At 32.1% G+C, this 13,989-nt stretch overlaps 2 protein-coding genes and 1 non-coding gene across 6 annotated transcripts in view; all 3 read left to right on the plus strand.

Moving 5' to 3' along the window:
* LOC126725047 (disease resistance protein RUN1-like) overlaps positions 1 to 13,989 on the plus strand; it is an 86,456-nt gene that overhangs the window by 18,003 nt on the left and 54,464 nt on the right. The window lies entirely within an intron of this gene.
* The window catches only part of LOC126725050 (eukaryotic initiation factor 4A-11-like), an 84,962-nt gene continuing 72,229 nt past the window's right edge, over positions 1,257 to 13,989 (plus strand). The window contains exons 1-3 of one of the 4 annotated variants that reach the window (XM_050429546.1): positions 1,257 to 1,421; positions 3,585 to 3,654; positions 3,806 to 3,912. In XM_050429546.1, coding sequence (XP_050285503.1) covers positions 3,587 to 3,654; positions 3,806 to 3,912 — 175 coding nt within the window. In that variant the 5' untranslated portion in view covers positions 1,257 to 1,421; positions 3,585 to 3,586. The remainder of the gene's footprint in view (positions 1,422 to 3,584; positions 3,655 to 3,805; positions 3,913 to 13,989) is intronic. The other 3 variants (XM_050429545.1, XM_050429544.1, XM_050429543.1) reach the window with 3 other exon arrangements.
* On the plus strand, positions 3,202 to 3,300 carry LOC126732017 (small nucleolar RNA snoR98). The gene has a single exon (XR_007659208.1). It is a non-coding gene; the product is annotated as a small nucleolar RNA snoR98 (small nucleolar RNA).

The following is a 13,989-nucleotide window of genomic DNA, read 5'->3' on the forward strand; positions in this document are numbered from 1 at the left end:
AAAAACCAACCTTTTCCACATAATTTTCTCAGCAAACAAACAGACTTCAAGTAATAAATCAAAACCCCCAGGGGTAAATCCGGAAACCAAAAAAAAAAAAAACCTAACCTAATCTAACAACGCAAACAGAAACACACACAAACACGAACACAGAGAGAGACATAGGAATATATATAAAAGGCTCGCTGTTTTCACCTTTCGCCTCCTCTTTAACATTCCAATCAAACTCCATGGCGCAGATCCGAGGAGTTTGGAAAAACCCTAGCTCTCTCTTCAAACCTCTTTCAATAATCTTTCACTCTACTTTTCTTCAACACATTCATTGGAATCTTGTCAGTATTCCACTCAAAAACAATAAGATATCACTTTCAATAGGAAAATATAAAACAATATTTTTTTAGGTGGATTAACCACAAAAATGCGACAGACTATAATGAAAATCGACACATTGATGTTGTTGTAATTATAAATGGTGTAAATTATAAGTTTTAAAAGTTAATGAACCGATCTAAAAGTGACCCTAGATTTAGAGGGTGTGAAATGTATTTTACCCTAAAATTTAAGATGTTACATAGCCTTAAGAAATATAAATTTTTTATTACAAATATTAGTAAGTGATCCTATTAATGAGAATTAACCCCTTGAAGAATATAGGCTAATATGTAATAGACTTGTGATCCCTTCTTCTTCTTCTTCTTTTCTTCTTTTTTTTTTTTTTTTTTTTTTTTTTTTTTTGAGAAGCAACTTGTGATCCATTTAAGGTGTAATTAAATCATCTTTCATTTATATGTTACTTCAAGGAATATTTTTGAAAAAAAAAAAAAGCATCACCCTAATAAACCCTAGTACATGTCATCGTGCTTTGTGATAGATTTTTAATTTTAAGTGTTTTGCTAAATGAATAACTTAAATTAAAAGACAGTATTATTTTAAAAGAAAAATACCTTTATAAAAAACCCTAATCCAAACAAGATTTAACCCCAAAAAAAAGGTTTATACAATCTTTTTTTTCAACCACAAATTCTATTACCAAAACTTGTAACAAACCAAGTACTCATAATAGCCCTTTCAGTTTCTATTATTAAACTAACAAACAAACAAAAACCAACCTTTTCCACATAATTTTCTCAGCAAACAAACAGACTTCAAGTAATAAATCAAAACCCCCAGGGGTAAATCCGGAAACCAAAAAAAAACCTAACATAATCTAGCAACAAAAACAGAAACACACACAAACACAAACACAAACAGAGAGAGACATAGGAATATATATAAAAGGCTCGCTGTTTTCACCTTTCGCCTCCTCTTTAACTTTCCATTCAAACTCCACGGCGCAGATCCGAGGAGTTTGGAAAAACCCTAGCTCTCTCTTCAAACCTCTTTCAATAATCTTTCACTGTACTTTTCTTCAACACTTTCAGGTCCCTGTGTGTGTGTGTATATGTTTCTGTGTGATGTTATGTATGTATAGGGATGTGTATTTGGATATTTGAGTTGATGGGTCTGTTTTAAATACGCATGTTTCTTGTTTGTTCTGGTTGAAACTTGAGAGTATGTATCTCTGTGTGTGTATGTGTGTGTGTGTGTGTGAAGCTATATATAGCTATATGTATAGGACTGTGTATATGGATGTTGGGCTTGATGGGAAATGCTGAAATTGTAAAAAGTTGTGATTTTTTCTTCCTGTTTGTTCGGGTTGATAGTATATATATCTCTGTGTGGGATTGAAGGTGTATAAGATATATGGGCAAATATGTATAGGACTGTATATTTGGTAATATGGGGTGATGGGTCTGTTGTAAAAATGGCGAATTTGTATGAAGTTGTTATTTTTTTGTTTGTTTGTACTGGTTGAAAGTATGTATATATTTGTGTGTATGTGAAGCTTTATGTACAGGACTGTGTATGTGGATGAGTGGGTTGGAAAAGCGGTGAATTTGGTAGAAATTTTTGGTGTTTTTTGGTTGAAAGATTTGATATTGGATGTGAGTGTGTAGTGATTGCTTTTTGTATGTGCTATGTGTTTCTTTTGGGATCTGGGATTCGTCTGTTTGGCTTGTGATTATTGTTGTAGTTCTTTGTTAGCTGTTTGATTTTTGTGATTGTGTTTACTGGGTGCTGTGTTTGGTTTGTGTTTTGTTTGTGACAATGGTTGTAGTTCTGTATTAGATGTTTGATTTTTGTGATAATGTTAAATGGGTGCTTGTGCTTGGTGATTGAGAAGAGTAGTGGGATAGAGAATGTGATTGATGCGTGGGAAATTGATGGAATTTAGTGATTGAGGCTTGTGGGACTATTTAGTTTGATATGTTTTTTGAGGGATTTTTGGGAAGCTACACATTTGATGAAGTTGGAGTGAAAAGGCCTAGTTTTGTGTTCGTGTGTTTTTTTCTCAGTAATCATCTAGAGTGTGAGGGAATTTTTTCTGGGGAACTGTTGGCTTTAGTGGTCTTTGTAGGAAAAGGGAGCAGTTTTAGTGTCATCTCTTTCTGAGTGCTCAGAGATTCAATTACTGTATTGGAAAATAAGTATTGTTTTATGTATTCAAGTCATGTACTATAGGGTGAACTTATCGTGAGTGTTATGATTCTCAAGGGAAAATGTTTTTTTATCCATGCAGTATTTTGTGTTATATTTTTTTATATGTTCCAAGGTTACTCTGGTGGCATATTTATTATTAAGTACTGAGTGGTAACAATGGCAATGCATATTATGTTTAGTCAAACTTTGGGGGAGTGGGTGAAGTGATTTTTGTTGCTCGATGATTTATTTCTATCATGACAGATTTCTATCTACTCCTCAGAATATCTTCCACAGACATTAAGACAGAAATCTATTACTTGTATACCACTTTGTTTGGTTTGCAACTTTGGCTCTTCTGTTACATTGTTTAGCAACCCTTTTTTTTTTTTTTTTTAATAAAACTTTTCGACGTGAGGTTTGGTTTTCCATCTTTACTCGTACGCTACTTTGATCCATGCCGTAGTTTTTGTTATATTTTTTCTCCTATATTCCAAGGTTACCGCAGTGGCATATTTATGATTAAGTACTGAGTGGTAAGAGTACTATTCCGTTTTGTGCTGGATTCTGCTAATTCTAAGAGAAACAATGGCAATGCATATTGCATTTAGCAAAACTTTGGGGGAGTGGGTGAAGCGGTTTCTGTTGCTCAAGGATTTATTTCCATCGTGACAGATTTTCGTCTACTCCTTAGAATATCTTCCCCAGACATTAAGACAGAAATCTAATACTTGTATGCCACTTTGTTTGGTCTGCAAGTTTGGCTCTTCTGTTACATTGTTTAGCAACTTTTTATCACATTTTGACATGTCGTGTGGTTGTCCATCTTTACTTGTACACCACTTTGCTCCTTGAATTAGCCCGATTTTATTTATTTCCACTGAACACATAATGGTTTGATAATGATTATCTACTTTTTCTTGTGTGTATGTATTTATATTTGACAAATCATGGGATCTCTGAATTGATTCTGGAGCTTAAATATGCTATTCTGTTTTAGTCCTATGTGCTCGCTCTCTCTCACTGAAGTTTCTTATTAACTAAATATTTGTTTCTGTGGACAGCTATGGCAGGTGCAGCTCCAGAAGGTTCACAATTTGATGCTCGTCAGTTTGATGCTAAAATGGATGAGTTGTAAGTTTATTTTCTATATTCTTTATCATGGTTGCTGTTCTTCCTATTTACATATACAGCTTTTTTTACTCTTAAATTTGTTGGATCATATCATGCATGCTTTGTGATTTGTGCAAATTTTAATTATTTTTTGACAAATTGGTTGTTGCAGACTCTCAACTGATGGACAACAGTTCTTCACCTCATATGATGAGGTTTATGAAAGTTTTGATTCAATGGGATTGCATGAAAACCTTCTGAGAGGAATCTATGCTTACGGTAGGAATATAACAAATCGAACTGAGAAGAACAAATCGAAGGTGATAACAACTGGTGGGAGTTTCGGTGCTGCAGAAGGAAGAAGGAAACAAACAAAAGGAAAAAGTAAAAATAAAGAGTGAATGAATGTGCGGTGGGAGTTTGGAGAGAGAGAGAGAAGAAAATTTAAATAAAATAAAGATTGTTTGGTTTTGGTGAGAAGTTGACCTGACAATTGGCAGGTACGGAGGAGGGAGGGAATACAGGATGAAATAAAAAGAGGGAAAAGTTTTGTTTTGGATTTGGGCTTAAGCTTAACTTTTAAGCGTAGCTTTTGGTCAATTTAAATCAACTTAAAATTAAAATATAACTCAAAATTAAAATATAACCTAACAAAGATAATTATTTTATTATTATAATACAAAATTACAAATAAAGGTAAAATAAACTAAATTGAGAATTTTATTTATATTTTGTAATTTATTTATAAATTACAAATAAAGGTAGAATAAATTAAATTCTAGATATAAACGTATTTTATTTTTAAAAATATTCAAAAATATGTTTAAATATAAAATTTAATTAATTATTTAATTACTGTACTCACACCGTATTGTATCTCAATTTTTCAAAAATTGTCGTAATCCTATATCCGTACCCGTGTCGTATTTGTACCTGTGCTCATGTCGGTGCAACTTTTATGCGGTTGTTTACTAACTGTCAACCAAAGAAAATGCTCTTTCTGTTTAAATGAGTTCGACTGATTTATATACATACATATATATATTTTCAGTTCTGCTCTGAAACTCTTATTTTTTTAATGTGATTTGTGGTTCAAATGAAAAGGATCTATATCATCTACATTCTTCATAATTGATTTGTGGTCAACTGAAAAGAATCCATATCTACATCAGTAGTGGTTTTGGTAAGATTCTTAAGCTAGCATAATTAGGAAGCTAAGCTTGTACCCATATGTAAACAGTTGTGTGATAAACAACTAAATAAAAAGCTCTCACCGAAGACAATCTTTTATGCTAAAAGCATCTAATTTTGATTTATCTGTCACCACAACATGTTTTGAATGACTATATGTTGCTCAATTGTTACATGCCATGATGAATCAGTGATTTATGATAAAAGAATATGGAATAGTAAGTAGTACTAAATGGCCTTAGCTATGTGCAGCTTTTGTTCTGGAATGTAAGGAAATCTCATTCACATCATTGTCCTATCACCTACGTATTGCTTGTGTAGAAGCATTGATGAGACCTTGATCAAGTTTAAAAGAACACAGTTGCTACAACATGAATTATGTAAAATTCACAGTTTAAAAGTCTTAATTATGTAAGTTTTTACCATAAGATTTTTGTGCTTTTGCCTCTTAATGTACTTAAAAGTTTTTCCACCTTTCTAAAACTTTCACTCTGAATCAAATTATTTGCTTAAGGTTGTCCATATCCATTTCAGATCATTACTAGCCAGGCAAAGCTGAAACAAACCAAAAAACCTATCTCCAAATTGTACCTTAATTAGATTATACCCCGTCAAAGAGACTTGACTAGAATTTGTTGTATTGGACAATATTTTTGTAATGGATTGTCTTTATGTAACTTTGAGCACTTTGTTTAGTTTGTATTTTGTCATAAATTGTCAAAGGGGGAGTTTATTAGGTTCTAAGGAATTAGAAACTAATGTATTGGAACTTCATTTTGTAATGTTGGTAAACTATGATCAAAACGTTTTAGTCTTATTTAAACTTGTTTAAAGTATATGTTTTTTATGTAAAGTTAGAATCGAGTTGCTGCAGGATTTATTGTGTAAATCTGCCTAACTCAATCAATTGAGAATTAGATTTGATCGATCGAAAGTCTTACAAATTGTTTTTTCTGTAGAATTTCCAACTCAACCTAAGCCCGTTTGACGTGTAGGGTTTTATGTTTTGTCTTAAGTATAAAAGGGAAAACCTTAGTCACGTTTTCTGGTGGCTCCTTATGCTGTGTGTGTGAATCTTTTGTGAGATCTAGAGGTGTTTGCCTTCACACATACTTAGGATTATCAAGAATCAAGATTATATCAAGAACTTGATGATCAATTTAGTTGCTGTATTAAGAGCTTAAAGATACACAAGCAGATGTGCTTGTACTTGCTAGGAATCTTAGAAAAAAAGTAATCCGTAGACTCGAAGTTGTCACGTAGTCGTGGTAGTAAGTTTCCTACTCGAGATAACAATAGAATGTTAGTGGTCTAAGTCGCTATTGTGTAAACTTCAATTCTTTCATAATAGATTTAGTTTATCTTAAGGATAATTAGGTTAAATCTTCCTTAGGTTTTTTACCGATTTGGTTTTCCTGGATTATCATATTATTGTGTTCTTTATTTTCCGCACTTTACAATGATATGATATATTTGTGTTGACCTAAATCTGATAATTTAACTAAGTAATCACTTGGCTAATTAACTAGGTTAATCTGGTTGTGTTTTAAGAGGTCTAAAAACGTACAACTTGGATCTTTTATCCCTTAAGCGCTTAGGCTATCTTGTTTGGATTAGATTTGAGCCTTGGAATTGAGTTAATTTCTCCTTGCTCTTTGAAGCAGTGGTTGGCTCAATGGATGGAGGATCCAAATTTGTATAGATTGATGTTTGAGGGTGCAAAAGAGTGTGCTTAAGAAGTGATAATGCTTTGTTTTGCAGGTATGCATAAGTCTATTGCACATCAGGCAGATCAGAGTAACTGTAGGAAAGTACAAGGCAAGTGTATCTAGTTGTGGAGGGTTGTGGATGTTGTTGACAATTGAGGGACATTAGCAGAGATGGTGTGGATGGGGTGGTTTGGCTATGAAGCCAAATCATGTGATGGCAAGCTGTTGCAGTTCTTCCATATGCAACCAAATGGCATGTAGCTAGATGCCTGGCTATGCAAAAAGCATTAACTGAGGCTATACAGCTTGATTTTTGCAGACTTATTTCAACAATATTTAGAGTGGAGGACCTCTTTTTGAGAAAGAAAGTCCCTTGGCAAATTTTTGTGCTGATTGAAGACCACAAGTGCATGGAAGTTGGTGAACACTAGTGGTTATGTATGTTGTGCATAAGAGAGTCATTGCAGATCTTGGGGTCCTGGCTGCTCTTGCTTTCTAATCTTATAGACATTTTTGGACACTACTAATAGCCAACCATTCTGACATTAATGTATCTAAATCCAAACCAGAAAAAAATGTGATCTTTATACCTTTTTTGGCCTTATTTAAGCCTTGGGCACATGTCTGTGTGAATTCATTAACATTTTAGGACATTACATAAGAGATTTGTTTCTTAGTGTGTAAATTCTGGTAAAGCAAATAAGAGCAATTGACTTGACCATCTAATGGCTCTAGCCGAGTAACTATTGTATACATTTTTTGTTGTGCAACAAGATGTGTCTTTTGAGTCACGTTATATAAATTTCCAATAGAAAAACTTTGCTCAAATGGGTTAGAATGGCAATAATAAGAAGATAAACGAAGTTTAGAATATCTTCTCTTGTTTGTTAATGGAATGATGAAAATTGCATAATTAGTTCCAATTTAAAAGGATCTAGGGCAAAACCATCTAGTCTTTTCAAGCGTGTAGTAGTGAATTTTTATTATGTTGTATAACATGATCATTTTGGTTTCAGCCAAGGAACACAAACAGCTGTAGATAATTCACAACACTTGGTAATGTATTGAGAAATCTCATTAGTGCTTAGAGAATTTAGAAGTCATTAGTGAACGTATTAAAACCCTCATATACCTCACGACACAAATCCATTTGCAAAGTCATGAATTTTGAAGATGGGGTTCCCACTAAATTTTAGATTACATTTTCAATCTTCATTTATTATTATTCATTTTTAAAAATGGTTACATCTAAAATCATTAATAATGTCTTCAACTGCCTTTTGTTCATCTACCAAAAAAAAAAAAAAAAAACTTCAACTGCCTTTCAGAATCCCTGCCTCTTTCTTCTCCTTTTTCTCTCTTTCAACGAACACAACAAGCTTTCTCTTCCTGTCCTATCAACGATTTCTAGGCATTTGCTATACCTTTTGGATTTGCAATGCAACAAATCACATAAACTACATTACACATAAAAAAATTTCCTAGTCTGTAACAATCATCAATTCATTAATGGAAGTGAAACGGAGCAAAGGAACAATTGCATGACATAATCTTTTGACTTTCAAAGAACTTGGGTGCAATTGTGAGACCAAGATAGCTATTTTGTTTGAAATGTTCGAAACCAAGATATAAATCATTGTGATGCAAAAATTTCACAACTCTAGGTTTTGTGAAAGAAACAAATTATTAGAAAAAGAGAAATAAAAGGGAGAAAAGTTGTGCCAGGAGAAGGGGGGGGAGTGGGGGGTAACCACAAAAGGCACAAAGAAATCAAAACTCACCAAAGAATTGAGTGAAAATGAAGAAGTTCAAGTTGCAAGAAACATTTTAGGTCATTGTTGGCGGAAGAGGTTTCACGATGGTGTCAATGCTGAATGCTACTTGAAGAAAATGTATACACAAAAGAAGTATCCTATCTCAAACTCAATTATGAACAGATTTAGATGCAAAATTATACAAATGAAGCAAATGGAAGAAGAGAATAAGAGTAAAGAAATTATTGAGAGCCAAATAAACATAGATGTAAGCTGTATAATTCCAAGCAATGAGTTACAGACAACTAAAAAAATGTCAATTGTCAATTGACAAAAAAGCATAACATTTTCTTTTTTGGTGAAAAGAAAAATGGTTAGGAGGGGATTGTGGCACCCCTTAACCGTCTCCAAGCAAGACCTCATTTTTATGAAGTATAAGGGGCAGCACCGCTTTGCTGGTGGGGAAAGGACTCAAACCCATGATCTAAGGCCACTAGTCCACTCTCAATAGTAGTGAACATAATATATTTAGAGTATATCAATTAATTGATATACATCCTACGAACATGCCTATGCCCATAAATAACAATGTGGATATAGATGGCTTTCACAAATAAAAATTTTCAATCAATTTTAGTGATCTACAATCATGGAAGGCACGAATAAGTAACCTCACTTCATAAATCTGAGGCTTCAACAATTTTAGGAGTAAAAAATATTAAGCCTCAATAATAAGAGGCTGCAACCATACATTAACAACCTTACCACTTATAACAAAAGCTTATATGGTTAAGAAATTATAGATTTAATCTTTTAATCATTATTATAATACTCCCCCCAACGTGTGAGATTATACTCCCTTTTGACATGTAGGATCCAACACAAGTGATTTTTAACTTTCTTAAATGGGAGAAAAAGTAGAGATAAGATTTGAACTCAAGACCACTTACTTTAATACTATGATGAACTATTAGTTGTTCCAAAAGTTTAAACTATTAAAAAATGGTGAACCTAATATTCTAATGGTTTGAAATAGAATGACATGTCATGGTCTATCAACTTGAAACTCTATATTGGGTAAAATTTCTTATTTCCTAAGACCGCTACTAGAATGAATTTCTTCTTCTTTCCTTCTGTTTTTCAATTTTCTCTATTGAGTAGAAGTTCTCATCCACCACTTCAATGGGGTATCTCCAATTGTATATCTTACTTGGTTTATTGTGGTAAGGATCCATAACCGACCCCAAAATTTGAGACTAAGGTTTCTTCTTGTTGTTATGCTAAGTTCCTTAAAGACATCTACCAACTGGAGGGAGCTCGAATTCCCAAATTATCGCTAAACAAAAAATTAACAATTAAGAACAACCAAGAATCCCCTAACACTGCAAAAGGGCTAGTACTATGGACAAAGACGTGATCTTTAAACCACCAATAGCAAGTAAACAAGAAACTAAGGGCTCGTTTGGTAATGTTATTCTAATAACGTTGTTTAAGTGTTGTAGAAATACATGTGAGTGAAAAAATGTTGTGGAAATATGTGTTGTATTGTTTAAACAACGAAAACTGTTATTCAAACAACGTTACCAAACAGGCCCTAAGGCTCTGTTTGATACTGTTGTTTAAACAACAGTTTTCAGTGTTTAAATAACAATAACACTTTTAACATGTATTTCTGTAACATTCAAACACGTATTTTCATAACACACAAAACTAAACAACAATACTTAAACACTGCTACCAAACGGGCCCTAAGAATTGGGTAACCAAAGAAACACAATTCAATACAAGTAATCATGAATTCTCTCAACTGGGTTAGCAAAAATAACCAAGAAACAGAAATGAAAATTCAAAAAAATTGAGAGCTGAAGGTTGTAGCAAAGCTGGGGGTCAATCTTGACGATGGAATCATCATCATTGTCACCATGGTCGTGGCGTTTGGACTTGTCTTTCTACCAAATTCCGTTTAGAGTTGTGTGTTGTGTCAAATTAACAATAAATTTCTTGTGTTTATAAAAGTTTTTACAAATTTTTTTTAACTTTTTTTTTAGAAAGATTTTTTTATAACTTGATAAAATGCTAAGTTGTGATTGAATTAAGATCACTTTTACTTTTACTTTTTTTTTTTTTGTTTTATAAGAATGTTGCTTTCACTTTAACTTAGCACTATTATTACTTTTATTATACATTAAACCACAAGTCACCTAAGAAATTATGAAAAAATTATTAAAAAAATTTGGTATCATTAGATTTATTTTTCATTCACTAGTATTTACCATAAAATGTGATGGTAAGGCCAAAAGTGATCCTAAAGTCTCAAAAAAGTGACATTTTAATAGGTGATGGTAAGGCCAAAAATGATACCTTCTTTTATTTTTAACAAAGACATCTAGGATTCAAATCTCCTACCCTCAATTATCAATATATTACCAAGAGTTTTGTAAGTAGTAGCTTAATGATGTAACTAATTTCCTTTATGATGAGAAAAAAAATTAAAGTCTCCCCTTTTACATTTGTTTATTTAAATATATATATATATATATATATATATATATATTTCCTCCACCTCAAACTCACTCTTTTTTGGAACTCAAAAAGTGCAATAGACTCCTACAAAGTACCAATCAATTTAGGATAATTACATTGTAAATTTGTAATGTTATGGTTTAATGGTTAAAAAACAATTATTAATTCTGTTTTCCACCATGTAGTCGGGGATTGAAGAGAAAGAGAGAGAGGTATGTTGTTGGCCCATGGGCCCAACTTCAATTAAATGTTAGAAAGGCCTTACATGTTCCTTTTAATTTTTAAAATGCTCACTTACAAGGTTGTTGGGCCAAACTTCTTGTGCAATTGGGCCTCAACTGTGTCTGGGATAGTGATTTGGGCCTAGACAAGCCGAGTAATAAGTAATGCAAATTTATGTTTATTTATATTATTTTAAAGATAATGCAATTTAGGGTCTGGTTAATGATTTTGTGGATAATTTGGAACTGGGAGAGTCTGGATCTTTTCTCAAAGATCCCATGGAAATGCCAAGCCTAACATGCCAAACCTAAAACGAAAAATGTGGCTATCAAGTAAATAAAATAAATAAATTTGGCTAGTAAATAATTTCACACGTGTTATTCAATATTTTCTTCTAAGTAGATAGGGACAGACCTTCAATTATCTTCTTCTTACTTATCTCTTAAGCATTTGCCAGTGCCACTAGTCATTTAAAAGCATAGTTGAACAGTAAAATATGATTTACAAAAGTCAAGAAAAGTGAGCACAATAATGGTGGATGACTTACATGGTGTGACCTATTTCATGCAGCCATAGGACCAGGTGTTGAAATTATAACATCATATCATCTAATCCTTGAGCAAAGTACTCTTTTTTTCCTCTTTTCTTTTGCTTTGTAGGCTATATAGAAAGCCAAGGCCTATGTTTCTAATTGGTTCATTGGATGAGGATGGCTATTAGAGCTGCACCACATGTAAGCATTGCTTATCTTATCATGACTCTTTTTTGTTTCAAGAATTTCTTTACCTAAATCATGTGAAGATGTCTTTTTTTTTTTTTTGTGTTGAAGTTTTGAAGTAAACCATTGTGCATTATAAAGTGAAATATCATCCACGTATTTAGCATATATATGTTAGGGAGGAGAGAATGTATGAGTTTAATATCTAAAATTTTAAGGGTCTTTTGAAAGCCAATTCGGACTATACTTATATATATTCACAAATTCTAAAAACCAAGGGTTTGGTTCTTAAATTGCATGATTTTAATTCATGGTAATTATGTCGATGACTTGCTTGATTGTTTTTTTTTTTTTTATTAAACCCAATCAAATTCAAATGGCTAAAATTAAAGATGCCTAGTATGCACCCATTATATTTACAAACATGGATATGTAATGCAATGTTTGATCAACAAGATTCAAGATTTCAAATGATTTTATGTGTGATTGGCATATAGGTCATAAATACGCCAATTCATGTGGTAAGGGCAAAAGTTGATCTTAAAAGATATGCTAAAATGCCATTCACACAACCTAATTTAAGATTGCCTTCAAATTGGTTGATTAATTATTGTAGGTTCCAGTTAGCTCAACTGGTAAAGTCTCTGATGGTTATATAAGAGATTTGGGGTTCAATCCCCGCTCACACCAAAAACTGATTGGTGTCTTGAAAATTTCTCAAAAAAAAAAAAAAAAAAAGGACTATGATGAAATTGACACATTAATATTATTGTAATGGTAAATGGTGTAAATTATAAGTTTTTAAAGCTAATGAATTGATTTAAAAGTGACCCTAAACATTTAAAGTGTAAAATTTACCTTGAAATTTAAGATGCTGTAGCCTTAGAAATATAAATTTTTTATTACAAATATTTGTAATTGATCCTATTAATGAGAATTTACCCCTTTAAGAATATAGGCTAATATGTAACAGAATTGTGATCCATTTAAGGTGTAATTAAATCATCTTTCATCTATATGTTACTTCAAGGAATATTTTTGAAAAAAAAAAGAAAAAAAAAGCATCACCCTAATAAATTCTAGAACATGTCATCGTGCTTTGTGATAGATTTTCAATTTTAAGTGTTTTACTAAATGTATTGAGAAATCTCATTGGTGATTAGAGGGGGAAAAAGTCATTAGTGAACTTATTGAAACCCTCATATAGTTCCCATTGAATTTTGTATTACATTTCAATCTTCAGTTATTATTAGTTTATTACTAATTTTGTAAAAACGGTTACATCTAAAATTAGTAATAATGTCTTCAACTGCCTTTTTTTTTTATAGAGATATTACAATATGCTGCTAACTCCGCAGCTTGAACCCTTTCTCCCCTAGACCCTCAAGCATTTTGTGCATCAGAATGTGCCAATTCAGCTACAAAACTTTTGGCAACTGCTTTTTGTTCATCTAAAAAAGAATCTTCAACAGAAAAGTAAGAAAAAAAATTTAAGAAAAGTTTCAATCAATTGCTGAACAAGTGAACCGTCCATTTTCATGTGAGGTTATGGTGCTGCCACTTTAAAGCACTTAATTTATGTATTTAGTTATTTTTCAGTCCTCAAAAAACAAAAACAGCTAAAATAAGATTCCAAGATTCAAATTTCTACATTATATATATTCCTCCATATTTTTAGCTACAAAACTTATGCTAAAGGATTTTCAATACAAGTTTTCTACTTGGGGATCAACCAATTTTTAAGACCAATGGGCATGAATTAAAAAAAAAAAAAAAAAAAAAAAAAAAACTAATATACTTATAAATATGAGCAACCCCATTGCAATCCAAATGAAAATTCACAATAGTGATTAGTGAGCCTATTCTAATCATTTAGCTAACCAATATATAAATTTATTCTCCTTTTCATTTAACATACATACAAAGCCAAACAACTCAAACTAAGATTCAATTCAATTCTTTGACTTTTCTTCTGTTTTCCTCAACTTTCTCAGCAACCAAACCAATAATAATGAAGCCAATAAGATTATATTCACATTTCTATCCTTTTCATTCTACTTACATCACAAAACCAAACAAGTCAAATAGTAAGGTTCTTTCCTCAATTCAATTCTTTTACTTTCCTTCTCTTTTCCTCAATTTTCTCGGCTACCAAACAGAGAGTAAGGAAACCAACAAAACCTAAACAACAAAACAAATATTCAAATCACAGAAAATAAGCTCAAGAATTGAATCAAAT

The sequence above is a fragment of the Quercus robur genome, chromosome 5, assembly GCF_932294415.1.
Source record: "Quercus robur chromosome 5, dhQueRobu3.1, whole genome shotgun sequence".
Lineage (NCBI taxonomy): Eukaryota > Viridiplantae > Streptophyta > Magnoliopsida > Fagales > Fagaceae > Quercus > Quercus robur.